Raw genomic sequence first — 20,000 nt, 5'->3', positions numbered from 1 at the left:
GTGCACCCAATTCTAAGCAAATTGCCCTACAGCATTTTCGCCTCCATCAAAAATGCAGCTGAGTACCTTGGCCACTACACCACCAAAGCGGAGTCATCATCATCCAATCTAATACAGATGCGCCAATCGTAATTCTAACTTTTATTTGACTATATTCTGACCTAACAGCAAAAGAAAATAAAAGAGTAGAGCGGTTTAAAAAAAGTTCCGCACCCCTTTTTATGACGGCCATAACGCATTTAAGTCGCTTTTGCCACAGTACAATTTTGCTCTATGAAAAAATGCTTTATGATTTGGAAGTGCCTAGTAATGCTCGCTGTCACAGGACACAAAATATTTTTCTCTCTATTACTCTCGCATGCAGATGCGATTCAATAACGAGTACTAGTATGAGTGCTACCTGTCTTTGACAGTGATTTATGGGGGTTTCACAGCCTTAGGCAACGATAAAGAAAATCGTATGCAACTATTTTTTTTTCCTTTTCGTCACCCCATTGAGCTCCTCTCCCTTGCGCTCTTCTTTTACGAATATCTCGAATTTCCGGGTCGCCTGACAAACGGTTTGGCAAGCTCGGCAAATGCTACTGGGATTTTTGCCCCCGTATTTTAGAACGTCCCTTCACTAAGTGCTTCACCTTGACTTCAGAAAATTGATTGCAGTGCCGTCTCTAGGCAGAGCAAGTCGCCCAATATCAGAGATAATCTGCAGCGATTCTCGAAAAACGCAGCCTCATTATTAAACAAGCGGCGGCGCTGTGCTCAGCTAGTTCAAGTGAAGGACGAGATTCGAGTCGAGGAGCGTTCGTGAATACGTGGATTAGCATTGTTTGCACTGTGGGACAGATCAATAGATTACTTTTATTGAAATAGCTGCGCTCTCGTGTATTTTGAATGAATTAGCGGATGTCAAATAACTTTTACATATATTTTTTTCTTGTGTTTGATTCAGTCCAATTTGTTGTAATACTGTAAATTTTGAGCCCCGCCGCTGTGGTCTAGTGGCTAAGGTATTCGACTGCTGACCCCCAAGTTCGCGTGATCAAATCGCGTCTGCGGCGGCTGCATTTCCGGTGGAGGCGGAAACGTTGTAGGCCCGTGTGCTCAGATTTGGGTGCACGATAAAGAATTCCAGGTGGTCGAAAATTCCGGCGCCCTCCACTACAGTGTTCCTCATAAACATATGGTAAACATAAATTGCGTTTCTCATAAACCACACATATCAATCAATGCTGTAAATTTGGAATTTCAGGCTCGAAAATGCTGCGTTTGTTTTTCCCGAATCCTGCTCGTTATTTAAATTTTCTTCCTGCAAAAGCAAGATATGATGCTCCAAAATATTGCTCCAGATCTTAGCTTGGCTGTTCTACCTCTGCTAGCTGTAAGTGGTTACTCTTTCACCCTGATTTTGTGTGTCCATTCTATGTTCTTTGCTGTAGCATTTTTTCAGGGCAACATGCTATTATGTCATGCGCTTAATATTTCTGATCTTTACATCAAGTATTCTGCATGGTTAGTATCTAGCGACACTGTTAAGCTATTGTAATTTTCCCTATTGTTTTCACTTCTCTATCATTGTTTCTCCAGTATTCTGAATGTCTGAACATGCAAGGGTTATTCTGAATTAAAATGCCATTTTAAGACTGTTTTATCATTACATACCTTGGAATACTACTAGCCTTGCATATTATGCATAAGGCATGCCACAACACATGCAAACTGTGGCGTATCAATGTGGCCATTGCAGTGTGCTTCGATATGATATTTCAGTATATTGGAGAAATAAGGCATGCTGCATTGCACTGCTCTTCCTGCTGCTTGTAATCTTCACTGCCCTGTACTTTTGTGTTGCACTGAAGCATGTTAAAACTAGTTCATGTTTAAGTGCAAATAAAGGCTCTTCTGTTGTACTTTGATATGCATGCTTTGGTCGTTAGAGCTCCATACCACACCATCGACGTCTGATTTCCGGTCTTCTTTTGTAGCAAATGGCATTCTGCTCTGCACAATTGAAAAATGTTTTTGATTAAGCTACAATTTGTCTCTGAAGCCTGTATGTGCCCTGTGTCCAATAAAATAAAGCTTGACTATATTTTGCACTGTGGGATGACTTTGCGAATGTTGTGTTATGTGTGTTGGCTCATTTTGAGTGAACCCTTCACATTCAGCTAGGATTACATGTTATATGTTAGAGCCTTATATGCCGTGCTTCATATATGCACCATAATAGCAGTGCTAGGGCCAGGATTACCACACTGTGGCAGGAGCCACTACAATGGGACATCTGCTCATGAAAGGTCTATCTAAAGGGAAAGCTTTCACGTGCTTCCACGGGGGCCTACTGGAAAGGGATAACACTCGAATTATGGTATTTTTCGCATGAGTATGGGGGCGTAATTCTGCAGGAGCACCCCCACACCCATTTTGATGTTTGGGTAAATTACACCCCTGCACTACTGTTGATTAAGGGTGTTACGGTGCCTTAGCAAGATTACACCCTTACGACCTTAAGATTGCTCGGGTGTACATTTGCTTTTCCACCCTCACTCCCTTAAGGCCGCTTGGGTGTACATTTGCTTTTACACTCCAAAAATGTTCGTAGCCTAGGGTGTAAATTAGGAAATCCGCCCGTGGTATGGGTGTAGTCGTGCTTGTTACACCCATTTTGTGGGTTGTAGAGGTGTGAGTTATAGACACTATATTACACCTATATGGGTGTAATTTGGTTTACAGTGTACGCGAGCTTGGGAGGGGGCGATGTCATTGAGGTTGGTCAGTGAGTCCAAAGTTTGACTTAAGTGTGCCGGGAACCAAGTGATCGTGTGCATAGTTATGTTCAATCGATATGTGGGGTTTAACGTACCAAAACCACCATATGATTACGAGAGACGCCGTAGTGGAGGGCTCCGGAAATTTCGACCACCTGGGGTTGTTAACGTGCGTACAAGTCTAAGCACATGGGCCTACAGCATTTTTGCCTCCATCGAAAATGGAGTCGCTACAGCCGGGATTCGATCCCGCGACCTGCGGGTCAGCAGCCGAGTACCTTAGCCACTAGACCACCGCGGCGGAGCTGCGTAGTTATGGTCTTTTTCTTAAGAATACCATGCGCCTCTTTCGCTATGGAGCCCTTGGCAACGCCCTGACTGCAGATCTATAGAATCTGAGTAGATTTGCGTCTTCCTTTCATACGAGAGTGAGAAAGTAATAGAAACTTGCTCCGCTTTAGATAAGTTAGTTCTAGACAGGGAGGCTGACGAGGTTATTTGACCTCCGATATCTATTGCGAAGACGGCATATGTGATGAACGTCCATATTCTGCCGCATAGTCTACCAAGCAGACCGCTTGCGGATCATACTTGATCTTCTTCAGGATCGCTCTCACTCTACACTTTCTCTGATTGTGCAGCAGATTCATATTTATTTATTTTATTTATTTATTTATTTAGGTACCCTAAGGGCCCAAATGGGCATTACATAGGGGGGGAATGGGTTGGAAGCCGACACAACGTACAATATTGTAAAAATAAAGAATCAACACAACAAAAGTGACATTACAATATCATAAAGGCAGCAAAAGTACACAATTGCAAAGTACAGCGTGAAACATATAAAAAAGTGTAAAAGTAACAGAAAATCTGGTATTTGGAAAGCAGGAACACAAATTTACAGCCTAGAAAAGATGAGCATGATGAAGACAAGTTACAGTGTATTTTGAATAGCTAGAAAAGCGAGGAGTGCGGTTTGAAAAGAAGAGGTGTCGGTTTGGTCCACTAGGCTACTAGGTAAAGAATTCCATTCATTGATTGCCAGAACAAGGGGTGAGTTCTGATATTTGTTTGTTCGGGCAAAAATTGGGCCAACTTTGTGAGCGTGGTCAGCGCGTGCGGACGTATAGGGTGCCGGGAGTATAAATTTGCGAGCGAATGGTGTTGGATGATGGTACAGGGTGTGAAAAAAAGTTAATCTTGACAACTGCCTGCGTTCGGTGAGAGGGGGGAGATTAAGTTCGTCCTTCAAGGCAGATACACTCTGGTATCTTGAGTACGATGACAGAATGAAGCGCGCGGCCTTGTTCTGTACGGATTCAAGCATGTTAGTCAGACACATCTGATGTGGATGCCAGATGATTTGCGCGTATTCTAGTGAAGAGCGGATAAGAGCATTATACGCGTGAAGTCGTGTCTCTGAATTAGCTAAATAAAGGTGACGCTTGAGCAGGCCGAGCTTTTTACACGCCTTCGATGTGATTTTTTCTATATGGGGGGTCCAGCTTAAATCGGAGGTGAATGTAACTCCCAGATATTTAAAAGATGAAACTGTTTCTATTTTGGCATTATCTATTAAGTAATTATAAGTTTCGGATCTTGTCGTAGAAGAAAATTGCACATGCTTAGTTTTTTCTACGTTTATTTTCATCAGCCATTTTTCGCACCATTCAGTTAGAGTAAATAAATCATGCTGGAGTGTAGAAAGATCATCGGATGTTACTATTTCTCTATATATCACACAGTTGTCGGCAAAGAGGCGAATTGACGAGGAAATGTTACATGCGAGGTCGTTTATATAAATCAGAAACAGCAAAGGGCCAAGTACTGACCCCTGGGGGACTCCTGATGAGACACCCACTGGGTTAGAAACGTGGTCATTTAATTTTACAGATTGCAAACAGTCTGTTAAAAAACTACGAATCCAGTGGGTTGTTTTGTCATCCAGATTAAGGTAACAAATTTTAGCCATTAGACGCTGATGTGGAACCCGATCGAACGCCTTCGACAAATCGACAAAAATGGCATCGGTACAAAGCAACCTGTGCTGCGAAACGTGGAGGTCAGTGACCAGCTCAAAAAGTTGTGTGACATGAGAAATGTTTCCTAAATCCGTGTTGATTGCTAATGAAGAAGTTATTCTGATTAAGGTGGGTTACAACATGCGTGAAAATAATATGTTCCAGCAACTTGCAGCTGATTGAAGTAAGTGAAATAGGCCTATAGTTAAGGGGACCAGACCGGTCGCCAGATTTAAAAAATGGTAGGGTATGGGCAAATTTCCAATCGTCCGGCAAGCAACCTGAATCTAGGGATTGCTGAAATAACAACGAAAGCAGGTAAGCTGAGTAAGGAGAAGTTATTTTCAAGAGCTTCGCTGTTATACCGTCAGGCCCGGGGCTAGTCTTGGAAGCTAGGTGGTCGATAGCGCATGCCACGCCATGGGCTGTAATTACAATGGGCGTAAAACTGGAATCTATGTTTGGTTGCGACGGATCAAAAGAGTCATTTAAAGGTAGCTCGGTAGTGAAAACTTTGGCAAAGGCTTTGTTAAAATGTTCGGCACATTCTTGCAAGGATAACTTATCCCCGGTTGCATTGGTTAGGACGGGTACCGTGTTTTTGTTCTTGGGGTTTATAATACTCCAGAATTTGCTTGGGTCGGTTTTCATAATACTTGGGAGCGTAATATTAAAATACTTATGTTTTGCCTCACGTATTGTTTGTTCAGTTAAAGTAGAAATCTGTTTGTAGTTCTGCCAGTCATCAGGATCGTTGGTTCGAGTTGACTTTCTGTAGGCCCTTTTTTTTCCTGTTTAAAAGCCGTTTGACGTCACGGGTAAACCATGGGTCGTTCGTCCTAGAGCTTATTACCGTTTTTGGAATACAAGATGCCTGAATTTCTTTGAGCTTGTCGCGAAATAGACACCAGTTTTCATTCATTGTACGATCCTGCAACCCAGTTTCAAGATTAACAGTTAAGGTTTCCAGCATATCGTTCATTTTTTGTAAGTCAGCGCGTCCGTAGTTGAAGATTTGTTTTTCTGTTTTAGTTTTGATAGCGCGGGCCACTGATAGTGTGCAGTGTATGGCCTTATGGTCACTTATTTCGTCAACGACGTGTGTTAGTAATTTCGGGTTGATTTGTGAGAATGAGGTCAAGCAAATGTGCGCTCCGCGTTGGTTCGCATACTATTTGCGTAAGTTGGTGGTAATCAATACATTGAATGAAGCTAAGGCATTTGAGGCGATTATTTTGCGCAGTGACGGAGTTTGTTGGCCAGTCGATACCCGGGTAGTTAAAATCACCGCCTATAACTAACGAGCTACTTGGAAATTCGTGCAAGATGGTGCCAATTGTATCGTTTAAACTGTCGACGAAATCTGCGGGACCATAGCGGGGACGGTAAAAAGCGCAGGCATTGGTGCAAGAAGAATGTTTTATTTTGGGACAGGTAAAGAAAAAAGTATTCATGAAACAACTTGACGATGCCTCGCATTGTATATTGACTGCGGCAACACGTCGGAAGACGCAAAGTAAATTTAAACACACTTAAATAAGCTATGCAGATGCTCAGAAAAGCTCGACAAATAGCAAATATGAGTATGTACATACTTATCAAAGCATAATCAAAAGATAGAGTACATACATTTTCACAAGTTTTAAATTATTGGCAAATAAATACATACTACAATGAACTGATAATGAAGAGGATTTTATATTCGAATCACCTTAGCAACTGCTTCAAAGAATCTAAGAAATATATTCAATAATGATTCATGCATGCAGTATTCCCTTTTCTATAAATGCCAAAACAATTCGTTCTACCACTGTTGCGGATTCCCGACTGCACCTATCACGTATTTTGATAGACAAAGCCTGACATACGAAGCCTAATTTTGAGTTGTAAATATCAATTAGCACCTGGGGTCAAGTAGAATGAGTAGCGTTAACACGCCAGATTGGTCAAGTGGTCCATGCGACGGGCACAGATAAAAAAATCTAAATGCGGACATGGCACGTAAGCATGTGACCAGCTTCTTTTTTCCTTGCAGGAGCGAACCTACACTCGCTAACATAACAACAGAGGTACAATGAATAGCTGAACAGTCCTAATTTCTGCATAGTTTCACATCATATGTTCTGCTGGTCCGAAGTTTTATAGACACGTTGGCTTATTAATGTATTCGCCCGATTCGACTTGAAGGTGAAATTCGTTTTTCAACTTTCCCTCTTTGCACTGATGACATAGTTCTTGCACTGCCTCGAGAGTCGGAGGCATTGCAAGCCTTCTACGCATCAGCCTCTTTTGAAACGCATCCGGCATCATGTGACGTCACGCTACGTGACAATACTGAAGGTGTGGTGACGCCATGATTGTGTCGCAGGTTTTCGCGATCTGTGAAAGTTTTGCGAGAGAATATGATGACGTCATCGCGCGTTGCGTCACTCATGGTGTCAATTTTTGCGTCACTCGACTTGACGGTATGGATTACCGAGTCCCACATGTGATAAGGCATCTAGGTATTTTGCCGTATGACCTTATATCTCTGCAAAACGATGCAACTGACTCCTTGTCGGCAAAAGCGGTAGTGGTGCATCGGCCGCGCACCCCTGTCACCTGAACTGACCTAAAATGCTTTGTAACTCTATAGGCAGGTATATTAGGGCTGATAAATACATCATGATTTGTAGCGATGATTGGTTTATCTGTTTGTGTTTGTGTTGACATGTCCGCCTTGCGTGTATATATTCTATTCAAGTGGTGGCTCAGACAAGCCTGATGTATCTTCTGTAATTGGTTGTGTTGAAATCAGAAGTTTTTGAAAGTCGGCGGAAAAACGTAGGGACGTTAACTCCGTTCTCGTAGGATGGCCTGAAACTTCACACGACTGTCTGATGCTAAAATAAAAGTTCGGGCGACATAGTGCTAGTACAACAGTGAAAAAAAAGTAGCGCGAGAGATCCGTTGAAGATAGACGAACCTGTAAGTCAGTACAGTTCTTTGTGTCCCCACTTTTTCTGGTGTTCTCTTTTTTAAACAGACAGACAGACAGACAGACAGACAGACAGAGACAGACAGAGACAGACAGAGACAGACAGACAGAGACAGACAGACAGACAGAGACAGACAGACAGACAGACAGAGACAGACAGACAGACAGACAGACAGAGACAGACAGACAGACAGACAGAGACAGACAGACAAACAGACAGAGACAGACAGACAAACAGACAGAGACAGACAGAGACAGACAGAGACAGACAGAGACAGACAGAGACAGACAGTTTAGCAGTACATGAGAATTCAGGAATTTTAAATAGGCCATTTTTAAATCCCACAGCGCAGCGGGGAGCACAATGGAAAAAGTTGGTACGCCGAGCAAAGCGGCGTTTCCTCCGTCCGCTGCTCGTTGGCGCCGTGTGAGCACAAAACAAAAATAACATGCCATCGCTTCATGAATAGGGTCCGAACACACCGGCACGTATAGCTACGCATGAAATGTGAAATGAATAACGCAGTCAGCGTTGTTATCACTGAGTGGGTGTACATCCAACGTAAAAGATGAGCGGCATGCGATTTGTTGCGTAGTGATCCATGTAGTCAAAACATGCTACCGTGAGGAATGTTAGCTGGAACACTGAATTCATAGTTAATGAACGATGAACTGCTCATAAAGCGCTAGGGATTTTGTAGCCAACTGAGCCGAGCTTGGTTAACCTCCCTGCCTTTCCTGTCTATTTATCTCTCTCTCTCTTGTGTCATCGCAGTTTGATTGGGCCGTTAACAAACGATGGTAGAGAAGTGTTACAGCTTAGAATTTTTTTAAACTTTTATAGAAGGTCACGTGCTGAAAATAGGAAAAGTAAACACATTCTCAACCTGTTTAAAGACGAAGGAATGGAACTAGAAATAACGTGCGAGATACCTTGCTCTGATCCTTTGCGGTGGAGAAAAGTCCGATTAGTTTGGGTGCCTGGACATAAAGGCTTATTTTTAAATAAAATGGCCGATTCCTTTGCTAAGTCGTAAATTAGCGAACGATTCTACCGTACTGTCCATCATCCGCTTATGTGACTGCTGCCCGATTCCGCAGACGTACGCATATGGAAGTCTTTAGAGGTACAGCACTAAGAAATTCTACCAAATATTGTTATTTATAATATCGCTGGTGAGGACACTTTTGCCGCACTCGTAAACAAGAAGTAGCTATCACAAGGCTGCATTGCCGGGTACCAAATCTAAATTTCTATAAACACAGGTCTGCTCAGGCATTTTCGCCATTGTGCACGTTCTGTGATGAACATGAAACAATAGGTCATTTCTTTTTGACCTGCAGGTGGTTTAACACATTACGAAAAACCCTTTTAGAAATATCTTTACGTTGTATTGGTATGGACTTATCTGTACCTGTCATTTTGTCTTTTGGAACTTCCATTTCTAGGTTCTTGAATGTGACAGTATATATATGCGCGGCCATGCGGGACTATATTGATGGAAAAATGGGTTGACTAATTAATCTGTTTCATTATCCTAACGTGTCTACAAAATTATATACATATAAAATCAGAATATTCCTCTATTCTAAGAATAAATTCGTTTTTTTATTGACATATTTTTATGCATTAGATCAAGCACTACACTTTCATAGGTTATCGGTAATCTTTCTATTATATATCCCTTATTTTAAATCTGTACAATAATTTTAAAACCACTCAATTCTTGGCCAACTCCTCATAGTGGGTATGCACCACGATCAATAGGTGAACAAAAACAAGAATTTGCGGTTTCTTACAAGATGCTTAAGCGTTTCTGCGGAGCATGTTTGCTGGCAGTATATTCCGCATTGAGACCACTGCTGAATTTCGCGCTGGCGCATTCAAATATTGCTCAATGAGGAATAATGATGTCGTACTTGCACTCGGTGAAGAAAAAAAAACTTGTGCACGTTACCTGAGAAATTGTGTCCAGCTTCAAAAAGGCGCGATATCCTGCCTATATATAATATTGCATGGGTTTGGGAACAGCTCATTCGCACTGCAAACAAATTTTTTTGGACGACCTCCACCCGCAAAAAAACTAAGAATATTGCAGTTATTTCATGCATACGTTCTTTACAGTCTGAAAGGAAATTTGGAAGCGATACAAGGTGAGGGTTGGGTTTACCGCGCCATGAACTTAGTAACATTTCTTCCGCACAGCGCAAAAGGTCACAGGGGTCTGCAGTGGGCAGAGAAAAATACTATGGAAGGCGTGTCGATTGTTCTTTGCATTGTTGCGCAAGAGTTGCCAACCGAATTACTCTTGTATTCACATATATAAATCGGTCAGACTGGATGTATCAACACGTGCCTCACAGAACACCAGAATTCGTTGAATGAAGCCATCTTACCGCACCTCAGATTTTCAGTGATGCAAATGTAATTTGATCTTTGAAGGCCCGGTAATCTTGCACAGTCACGCTAACCAGAATCTCGGATACATATCATAAAGAGCACCACACCTTGTTTAAGTCAACTAACCTTCGCTATCGTTACAACACAATAAAAGTTAACTTTACTAATCTACTGTAAACACGCGTCTTAGTTGTTTGGATATGTTTTTTCACACGTGCGATAACTTTTCAGTAGGCAGTGAGCGTTTCCGATGTGCATATTTCTTTCCTGGTAGTACTTCTTTCTTTTCACATTATAAGTTTTACACCAACCTGCAGTTACGCCAAGGACGGTTGGTACGGGCAGTCGCAGCGGCTACTGTGGCGGACCAACTTTTCCCGCTGCGCTTGCGCGCCCGTCGGCGGTGCTAGTGAGCTTGAAAAAGATCTATTGATAACTACCTTCAGTTACCTTGACAGCCTAATACTAGCCTACATCAGGAAGCAGTGGCCAATATTACGCAACATTACCCAACCTAACGCAATGGCGCAGGTGTGTGTGTAAATATAAAGTAGCGCAGCAACATTCCCCTTACGTAACTTGGTCACGTAAAACAAACATACTGCTACTTCACGCTATTTGATCTGCACCCAAAACGAAGTACGTGGTTGTTTTTGCGCACTTGACCCTAACCAATTGATTGATTTGATTGATTGATTTGTGGGGTTTAACGTCCCAAAACCACTATTTGATTATGAGAGACGCCGTAGTGAAGGGCTCCGGAAATTTCGACCACCTGGGGTTCTTTAACGTGCACACAAATCTGAGTACACGGGCCTACAACATTTCCGCCTCCATCGGAAATGCAGCCGCCACAGCCGGGATTTGATCCCGCGACCTGCGGGTCAGCAGCCGAGTACCTTAGCCACTTGACCACCGTGGCGGGGCTTGACCCTAACCAAGATGCCGCCGCCAGGGTCGAAGAATGGCATTGATTGGCGTCATCGAGCTATGCAGTGCGAAACCTTGACCGTTCATCTAAAACATTACCAACAAAAAAAAAACAGTCAGGAACCATCCGACCTGCAAAGTGATTCAATATCGCGCCAAGGCCTAATCTTATCGCAGGTAAAAAAATAAAGATTCCGTGCTTGAAACTGGGGTTTGTCAGTAGTTATTAGTTCCACTTCACTTTTTCGATATAAAAATTTCGACCTATAGCGTAGTGTCCAGTCTTTCCTGTGCTATAACTTTTCTGCCGCCTTCGTCAAATTAAAGAAAAGAAACAGGGGTCATGTAGCCATAAACCAGAGATAAATGCGTTAAGAATGAATTTAGTTACATCTAATTATCTTCTATTAGACTGATAACGGGTATTAGAGGACAGTAGTCAACGTGAGCTAACCTTAACGCAATGTTATACAACTGTTGGTTTGGTATGAAGGGTTAACGGGGTTTAACTTCCCAAAACCACCATATGATTATGAGAGCTAGACGTCGTAGTGAAGGGCTCCGAAAATTTCGACAGCCTGGGCTACTTTAACGTGCACCCAAATCTGAGCACACTGGCCTAGAGCATTTTCGCCTCCAACCAAAACACAGCTGCCGAAGCCGGAATTAGATCCCGTGACCTGCGGGTCAGCAGCCAAGTACCTTATCCATTAGACCACCATGGCTGGACAAAATATATTAGGCAACTGTGCTAGTCGACATATGACAGGTCAACGATGAGCTATATACTAGCCACTTTTAGACAAGTTCGGCTATTTATTTCCTTGTTTATTTATGTCGAGGCCCGGCATGAAATACGCAACGTGATTCGTTGCAGACTAGAGGGTGCGAGTTCGAATCCTGTCCACGGATGCAGCACTTTGATGGGTGCTAAATTCAAAAAGCACCTGTGTGCGTAAATTTACGGGCACATAACGCTTGCTAGTCTATATTAAGTCGAACATACTATAGTGTGAAGCGCTCTGATTTCACGTGCGAAAGCCTTATGATTATGACAGACGGCGTGCACGTCTCTAGTATATTGGACAATCTGAGGTTTTTCAACTAGCTCCTAAATTTAAATACACGGGACTTTAGCATATCGTCTCCACAGAAAATGCGACCGGGATTCACTCCCGCGACCTTCAGGTCAACAGTGAAAAATTATATCCACTAGAGATCGAACCAGTGTGACTGTCGCCGCTAAAAAGTAGAAATTCAGTGGTCGTGTAGAGATGTTGGAATTATTATGAATGATGTCTAATTAGTTTCGATTTTTTGTAGCCGACAATAATGAAGAATAGGTAATAGCAGCCAATATCACGAAATTGGAGACGCCGAGCAAACGTGAGACAACCTCAAGCTAGCGGCCGCATTCGAACCGAATCGTACACAGTTCCCACACCGTTTTAACCCTTCCTGAAGCTAAGAACACCCGACGTGGTGGCGCTTGGTTTCACGGTACTCGACTGCTGACCCGAAGGAGGCGAGATAGAATTTCGGCAGCATTCGGTGGAAAGTGAGAGGCCCGCGAAATGTAACGTTAAAGAACCGCGGGCGCTTTCCTCATAACCGTCACGCGGGGATTCTGAAACGTAACCTCGAAGGAATGACTTTTAATACGAGTAGCTATCTGTAAGTGCTTTTAGTTACCTTCATAACCAGCAATAGCGAAGACTTGGTAATTATAGCTATTATTACGCAATATTAATAAATGAGTAAGTACTGTAGGACGTATCTGCCACCTTCACACAAATAAATACACTTTTTTTTCCTGTTATGACCTCTCCTAAAGCTGGCATATCAGGAGAAAAGTGAAAGGCACTTACCTTCTACGATGCGCCTGGAGTAGACATACCGGAGGTACGCCTCAAACACGCACCAGACCGTCGCCAACGACGCCGTTACGCAGACGACGGCCGTAACAGCGTCCATAGCGTCAGAGAACAATAGCGACGATAGCAACAGCGTCTTGACACGTTGACAATGCGCTCTTTTTGGTAGTCTTTTTCAGTGGGACGGGAGGAGGCTTCGACTGCAGTTGTCGGGTTGAACGACAGTGTCCCGATGGTTCGATAGCAAGGTCTACGGCGCTATCAGCGCCAATGGATGGACTGTTTTATCGCCAATGCGCCATGTTTCTACAGCATGCTATCTTCATCAGCATGCATGCGCGGACACAAACACACCTTTTCTCGGTATTTCTTTCCTTTTTGTTATTTTGCCACGCGCTGATTTTTCTTTGATGGGCTTATGCATACTGATAAACAAGCCATGAATGAATCTCGATTGCATGGCTTGAAAGCAAACACGCGAATAGCTTATCAATGTCTACAAGTTTCTAGCGCACTTTCTTTTCTTGCATCGGAAACCTCCACGAGGATTCTTTTCTTTTCTATTTTTGTTGAGACAGTCTATGGAAAGTTAAGTTCCTATACTCATGACATACAGCAATAGCACAAAAAGAAAGTCAGAACATAAGTGAATCAATTACTTGTCTTTTACGTGCCAATACAGCGATACAGCGATGTAGTTTAGAAGCTTGACGTAGTGGGAAATTCTGAATTAATTTCGACCATCCGGTGTTCTTTAACGTGCACCTACAAGTTTAAACAAGTGTGTGTTTTTTTCTTTGTTTTCACTTTAGCTGAATGCGACCGCCGTGGCTCGGATTTAAACCCGCGCTCTCGAGCACGCCATCTTAAGTGCTAACTAGCTATTACAAGAGGTAAGAAAACAAAAGTAAGAAGAAAGAAAACGGGGAGCAGAGACTGAGCGAAGACTGTAGAAAACATTTGCAAGCTTTTCGCTTGTGTAAATACGAAGACAATGAAGTTACTCGTGGTGTCAGTACACGAGACAAAATAGACAAACGAGTCAGCGAAGTGTCAGTACCGCACACGCATTTGCTGAAAAAAAAGATAAGTCAGCAAACAGAAAACAATATGAGTACCAAATCCTTTCTTACAGCCTATATAATGAGAAAAATAACAACGTTCCTTTGCTTCACAAATCAGGCCGCGTGCGCATGGGCCGTATACGTGTTAAGTGCTGCAAAAAGTAGTCGTCGGAGTGCACTGTAGTCGTAGTAAACAGTCCGAAGTCCGCACTGAACTCGTACGCACGTATATATACTGTCCCACTTGTTTCGAGCAAACCCGGCAGTGGTGGCGTGATACGCGGGCGTATTGCGAGCGAGCACGCTCAGAAAGCGTGACTGGAGGGCACGTGATGTCCCTGCGCAAGAGGCAACAAATATACACATTTTGGTTTTTGTACGACGAGAGCAGTAAGACGGCACAAGAAGACCCGATTGGCACTCATTTATGACGTACTTTTTTGTCATAACTGTCGATTGATAAATAGGCTGGAATATCGTAGGAGAAACTTTATTTTGAAATAAGCGCTCATCTCGTTATTGGGTTTCTTCTTGTGCCGCTGTCTAATTGTTTTCGTCGTATTTGTAGGAATGCCTAGAAACTCACCTGAATTTAAGCTATAAAATATCATTGTGCTGAAGTTACTCAGCGTACTATAGGGAGCTTGCATGAACGGCGGCGACGCTATGCACTCTGGGTAGGCAGCCATTTTTGTGTTAGAGGTGGCGGGGCAGTGCTGAAGTGCAGTCGTGCTTGCGAGCGTGCGTAGCTTGCAGGTGTGATCGAGAGCAAGCACGACGAAAATTTAACTGCAAAGAGTGTCGTGCGCGATGTCAGCCTCACTGAAAGACTACACCGTAACGCTGTGCCAGAAAGAGCTCGAGCGGTACGGAGAAGAGGCGAGAATTTGCTGAGCGGACCCATTCACGCTTCGTGCGGGTGACTGTGCACATGTAAGTGACGTGGATTTGTGGCCGCACATCTACAGCTCCGATATTCACAAATGTCTCGTTCTGAGGACGAGTTTGATTACCCCGGAGCGCTTGAAGTCGAGAAAGGTCCCCTAGGGCCACCACTTTGTGACTAGCGGTTGGGTGTGGGAGCCGTGGTTGAAGAAAGAAAGAGGGCACAGCATGCAGGCCAGACTTGGTCTCTGTCGCGGTAGATGTTCTGTGGTTGCGTCGACTTCGTTGAGCTGTTTCGTGGGAACGTTTGCTTATATTCTTTTTACGTGCTTACCACAAGTTTAAACGTTAGCCATGGATACAGCTCACCGCTACCCCTACAATAAGAATGTTTTTTAAGCGGTAACGACAATCTCAGTGCTGTATACGTATGTTACAATGCGGGTCTTCCGAGAGAAATGAGAGATGACCTCGCACCCGACGGTGTTCTTTCGTGAGCGATGGCAGGGGCTGTTGGTGTCACGGCAGCTCGATTACTTGAGTGGAGGAACTAGCTCCACCGTGCACATATTTACTATAACATTATAGCATGCTGTGCCATACATGCTTCTCTGCTCCATATGGGTTTCGTGATTCACCTCGCATGTTAACTTGCGGTCATTGTACGTGCCACAATTTTGTTGTTAGCGCTGTGGCTGTGATCGTTACTATTACTCTGGATTTAGAATACTCTTTTCACAAAGGTGAGTGAGAGCGTTAGTACTTACCTGCTGTGCCCAGCTGTTACTAGAAGCGCATTTTGTGCTGAGTTTCTCACGAAAAAGAAGAATCATGTGAACGAGAAAGGTATACTGCACGCGTGCACAATTCCATCCAAACTCTCACTGTTCCCATGGGCAATTCAAAACGCATGTGATTGAGAATTTGGTTTAACTGACAGAAGCCATTCGTTTGCTTTTCAGAAAAGTGTAGTTATGATGACGCTTAAAATGTTTTTCAGGATTGCAACCCAGCCTGGCAAATAAACGCTCGGTGAAACTTTGCAGCCTGCTTCCCTTTGTGCTTTCACCTTCCGTGGTAGCATAGCCTCATTTGGTGTCGTGTGACTATGCTGAAGTGCGCAGGTTCACCTCCCGGCCACGGTGGTCAAACTTGGATGGGGAGAAAGTTCAAAGAAGCCCAATGTGCCCATGTTACGATTCACGGCAAAAAAACTTCAGTAAGTCCAAATTCATCCACAGACCCCCACGATGGCGTGCCTGGTATTTTATTGGCGGTAGCGGCGCGTATAACTTCAGCAATTGTATATGATCCTGCTTTCACGCATGGACTGTGCAGTGGTATAACGTTTCCTAGAATAACTAAAAATTAACTGTGATGCTTTTTTATGCGCCTCATTAAATTTATATTGGTGCCGTGCGAAACTAAAAGTGCGTATGCTTACGAAGCATGTCGACACCGAAAAAAAATATTATTTGCGTAGAGTCTAAGGTAATCAATTAAGAAAGACTGTTTAGGGATGCAGAGCTCCTTGTGTTTGTGACAAAATGGTAGTATAAAACAACACGAGACACACACGGAAGTGTGGGGAGCATCATGTGAACGCCTAGTGATAAAAAATCAAGGTTTTTACTCTACACTAATAAAACAAAAGTATAAATGTCACTCCCGTGTTGCTTGGATCAATCGTAGGTAAAAGTAATTGCACGCGACGGGCCGCGGCCGGCTACGCTCGGCGTGCGCATGCGCGCGTGCAAGACCCCGGTAGTTGAGGGGAAACTTGAACACTGAAGGAGAAACGTTGCTCCTTTGGTCCTTGCCGCGAGAGGGTGCGAGGGGTAAGGCGCCCGAAAGGGAGAAAGTCGCTGCGCCGAAGGAAAAATGGAGCCTGTTTCTTCATTCTCGCTCCCTTTTAAAGACGATAGTCTTTCTTGGAAACCTTCGACGCAAAAATTTTGGACTGTCTGTCTATAAATTTGTCTGTTTATATGCTCTTAACGGTATCCTAAATGGCTCTAAAGTGACCAAACGATACTCCAAATGGCCAACCTTATGCGCAGCGCCCACAAATGTTGCTAAGAGATTAAGCATTCTTACATGTGCGATTGTCAATTAAAAAGCAATTATTGAGCATATCTGAGGTACCATAACAACACTTCAGTATTATGTATGTGTGGCGAAACGGTTCCGTGCCGCTTCTGCGCCTACGGGTCGCGGCAATGCCTCCAAACACGGACGCCGGCGATAGGAACACTCTCACCCGAAAGAAGCAAGAAAACTGTGTGTGTGCCCCGATTGAGGGGCAGTTGTAGTAGAACCTTCAGTGCGGGAACATTAAAGTTATGTTATCCCACATCTGGTGACCCGGAAAACGAACGTACGACACCGCCATGGCCGACGAGGAAATCCTTGCTGCCCTTCAACAACAAGTACAACTGCAACAACAACTACAGGCCCAGCAGCAAGTGATCCAGAGCCAAGAGCAGCAGCTCCGGGAATAGCAGCAGCGCAATGAAAATGAAGCGCTCTCGTCCGACGAGCGTGCACCACCCCACGTGGGCCACGCCCCCTAAAACTTCGCTCAAGCGGTCCCTGCCATCTCGGGCGCCTCCATTGCTGCGGCCGCCACCGACACGGACGTCTGTCGCGTCGCCATCAAACTTCCACCGTTTTGGGCAGAGGCGCCTGATGTGTGGTTCGCTCAAGTCGAGGCACAGTTTTTCACGGCACGCATCACCCAGGACCGGACGCGCTATGACTACGTCGTCGCCCATCTAGACTCTCGCTATGCGGATGAGGTTCGCAATATACTTGCAAATCCCCCGGCTGATGACCGTTACCTACACCTGAAGAGGCAACTGACCCACCGGCTTTCACCTTCACAAGACGAGAAGGTGCGTCACCTAAAGAAATCGGTGACCGCAAGCCATCGCAGCTCCTGCGTTACATGCGTGACCTCTTGGGCAGCACCCCGGTCGAGGACTCCCTCCTCCGTATCATCTGGCTTCAGCGTCTACCCTCACATGCATTGGCCATCCTCCAGGTGCAGCCGAATCTGCCACTGAACCAGCTCTCTCACATCGCCGATCAAGTCGTCGACATTCCGTTGCCAGCATCGTCTCTCACCGTCAACACCGTTGACACCCGACCGTCCAGCAGCGAGCTCGCGCGCCGTGTCGACGAAACCACCCGTCAGCTGGACTCGATTCAAAGGCGCCTGGATGAAATCCCGAAGCTGGGTCCACAAAAACGCTCCCAAAGCCAAGACAACAACGCCGTTTCATCGCACGGAAATGATAACGGCCCCTGCTATACCATCGCCGCTTCGGGGACAAAGCCGGAAATATCAACCACCTTGCTCAGCTGGACGTCAGGGAAACTTCAACGGACGCCCGTAGAGACGGCCGTGAGCTGCCAACTTAGAGGTCGTCGCATATTTGTCACCGACCAAGTCACAAAGCGGCGGTTCCTCGTCGACTGTGTCTCCGACATCTGTTGCTTTCCCCGAACCTTCGTGCGTGACAAGCGTCCTTGCACGTCCTTTGAGCTCAGCACGGTGAAGCATTTGACCATCAAGACCTACGGCTCGCTCCGCCTTAACATCAAGTTCAAAAACCTTTGTCGAGATTTTTCATGGAAATTCGTCATCGCCGACGTCGCAGAGCCGATCATCGTGTCCGACTCCTTGGCGCACTACAATCTTCTACCTGACTGCCAATATGACCAACTTATCGACGCTACAACAGGCCTCTCCACACCGGGCCAACGTGCGACCACCCAACAGCGTAACGTCAAGGCACTCACCATTGGGAACCAGTCGCCATAACATGACATCCTCGCAAAATTTCCTGACCTGACTCGACCTAGCGGGCGTCCGCGAGAGGTGCGCCACTCAACCGTGCACTACATTCGTACTACTCCGGCCCCCTGGTCTCATGCCGCGCCCGTCGGCTAGCCCCAGACCACCTACGAATCGCACAGGCCGAATTCGAAGCCATGCTCCGTGAAGGTACTGCCCGCCGCTCGGGGGGACCTTATGCCTCACCGCTTCATCTGGTACCAAAGAAGACCAATGGCTGGCGCACCTGCGGAGATTATCGCGCCCTCAACACCCGCATCGCCCCCGACAGGTACCCCATCCGTCATATACAGGACTTTGCTCACCGCTTAGACGGCAGCAGTATCTTCTCAGTGGTGGACCTCGTAAAGGCCTACACACAAATTCCTGTATAGACGGATGACGTCCCAAAGACCGCAATTATCACGCCTTTCGGCCTATTCGAATTCTCTTTCATGAGTTTTAGTCTCCGCAATGCGGGGCAAACCTTTCAACGTTTCAACGACGACGACGTCCGCGGCCTGGACTTCTGTTTCGTCTACCTATAAAGCATCTTGATCTTCTCCCGCAACGAAACTGAACATCGCCAACACCTTCGTCAACTGTTCCAGCGTCTCGACGAACACGGCTTACTCATAAACGTTCAGAAGAGCACGCTCGGCGCCCCCGTCGTCACGTTTCTTGACCATGAAATCTCTTCAGAAGGAACTAGACCCTTGCCTGACCGCATCCTGGCCCTTCAAAATTGCGCGCTGCCTGCCACAGCGAAAGACCTCCGCCATTTCCTGGGCATATGTTCAACTTTTACAGGCGCTTTGTGCCTAAAGCGGCCATATATCAGGCCCCTCTCCATGATGCGTTGGCCGGCCAACGCGGCAACCATCCTGTCACTTGGACCCCAGCCTTAACGCAAGCGTTCGAAGACTGCAAAACTGTCCTCTGCAACGCTACGCTGCTTTCCCATCCCAAGGCCAGAGGCACCCCTGGGTATTTTCACTGATGTCTCTAGCACCGCCGTCGGACCCTCTCTCATGCAGCGTGTGTGCAACAACTGGCAGCCCTCGGCGTTCTTCTCGAAGAAACTCTCTTCGCATTGACGATGCAACCTCGCCCCCTGCGGAGACGCCCTGTCCAGCCTACTACAGAGAGCTCCTTGCCATCTACAAAGCAGTCCAACACTTTCACCACATCCTCGAGGCACAGCACTGCACCATATACACCGACCATAAACATATCACTTACGTC

The 20,000-nt window shown here is 45.3% G+C and overlaps 1 protein-coding gene across 1 annotated transcript in view; it reads right to left on the bottom strand.

Annotated features, from left to right (window-relative positions):
• The window catches only part of LOC119175615 (uncharacterized), a 58,398-nt gene extending 45,180 nt beyond the window's left edge, over positions 1 to 13,218 (bottom strand). Inside the window, exon 1 of the mRNA XM_037426517.2 lies at positions 12,963 to 13,218. Within this exon, the coding sequence (XP_037282414.2) occupies positions 12,963 to 13,068 (106 nt within the window). The 5' untranslated portion in view covers positions 13,069 to 13,218. The remainder of the gene's footprint in view (positions 1 to 12,962) is intronic.
• Positions 13,219 to 20,000: the final 6,782 nt, after the last annotated feature.

The sequence above is a fragment of the Rhipicephalus microplus genome, chromosome X, assembly GCF_043290135.1.
Source record: "Rhipicephalus microplus isolate Deutch F79 chromosome X, USDA_Rmic, whole genome shotgun sequence".
Lineage (NCBI taxonomy): Eukaryota > Metazoa > Arthropoda > Arachnida > Ixodida > Ixodidae > Rhipicephalus > Rhipicephalus microplus.
Note: the sequence above shows the minus strand (reverse complement) of the source record. Positions and strands in the feature narration are given on the sequence as shown.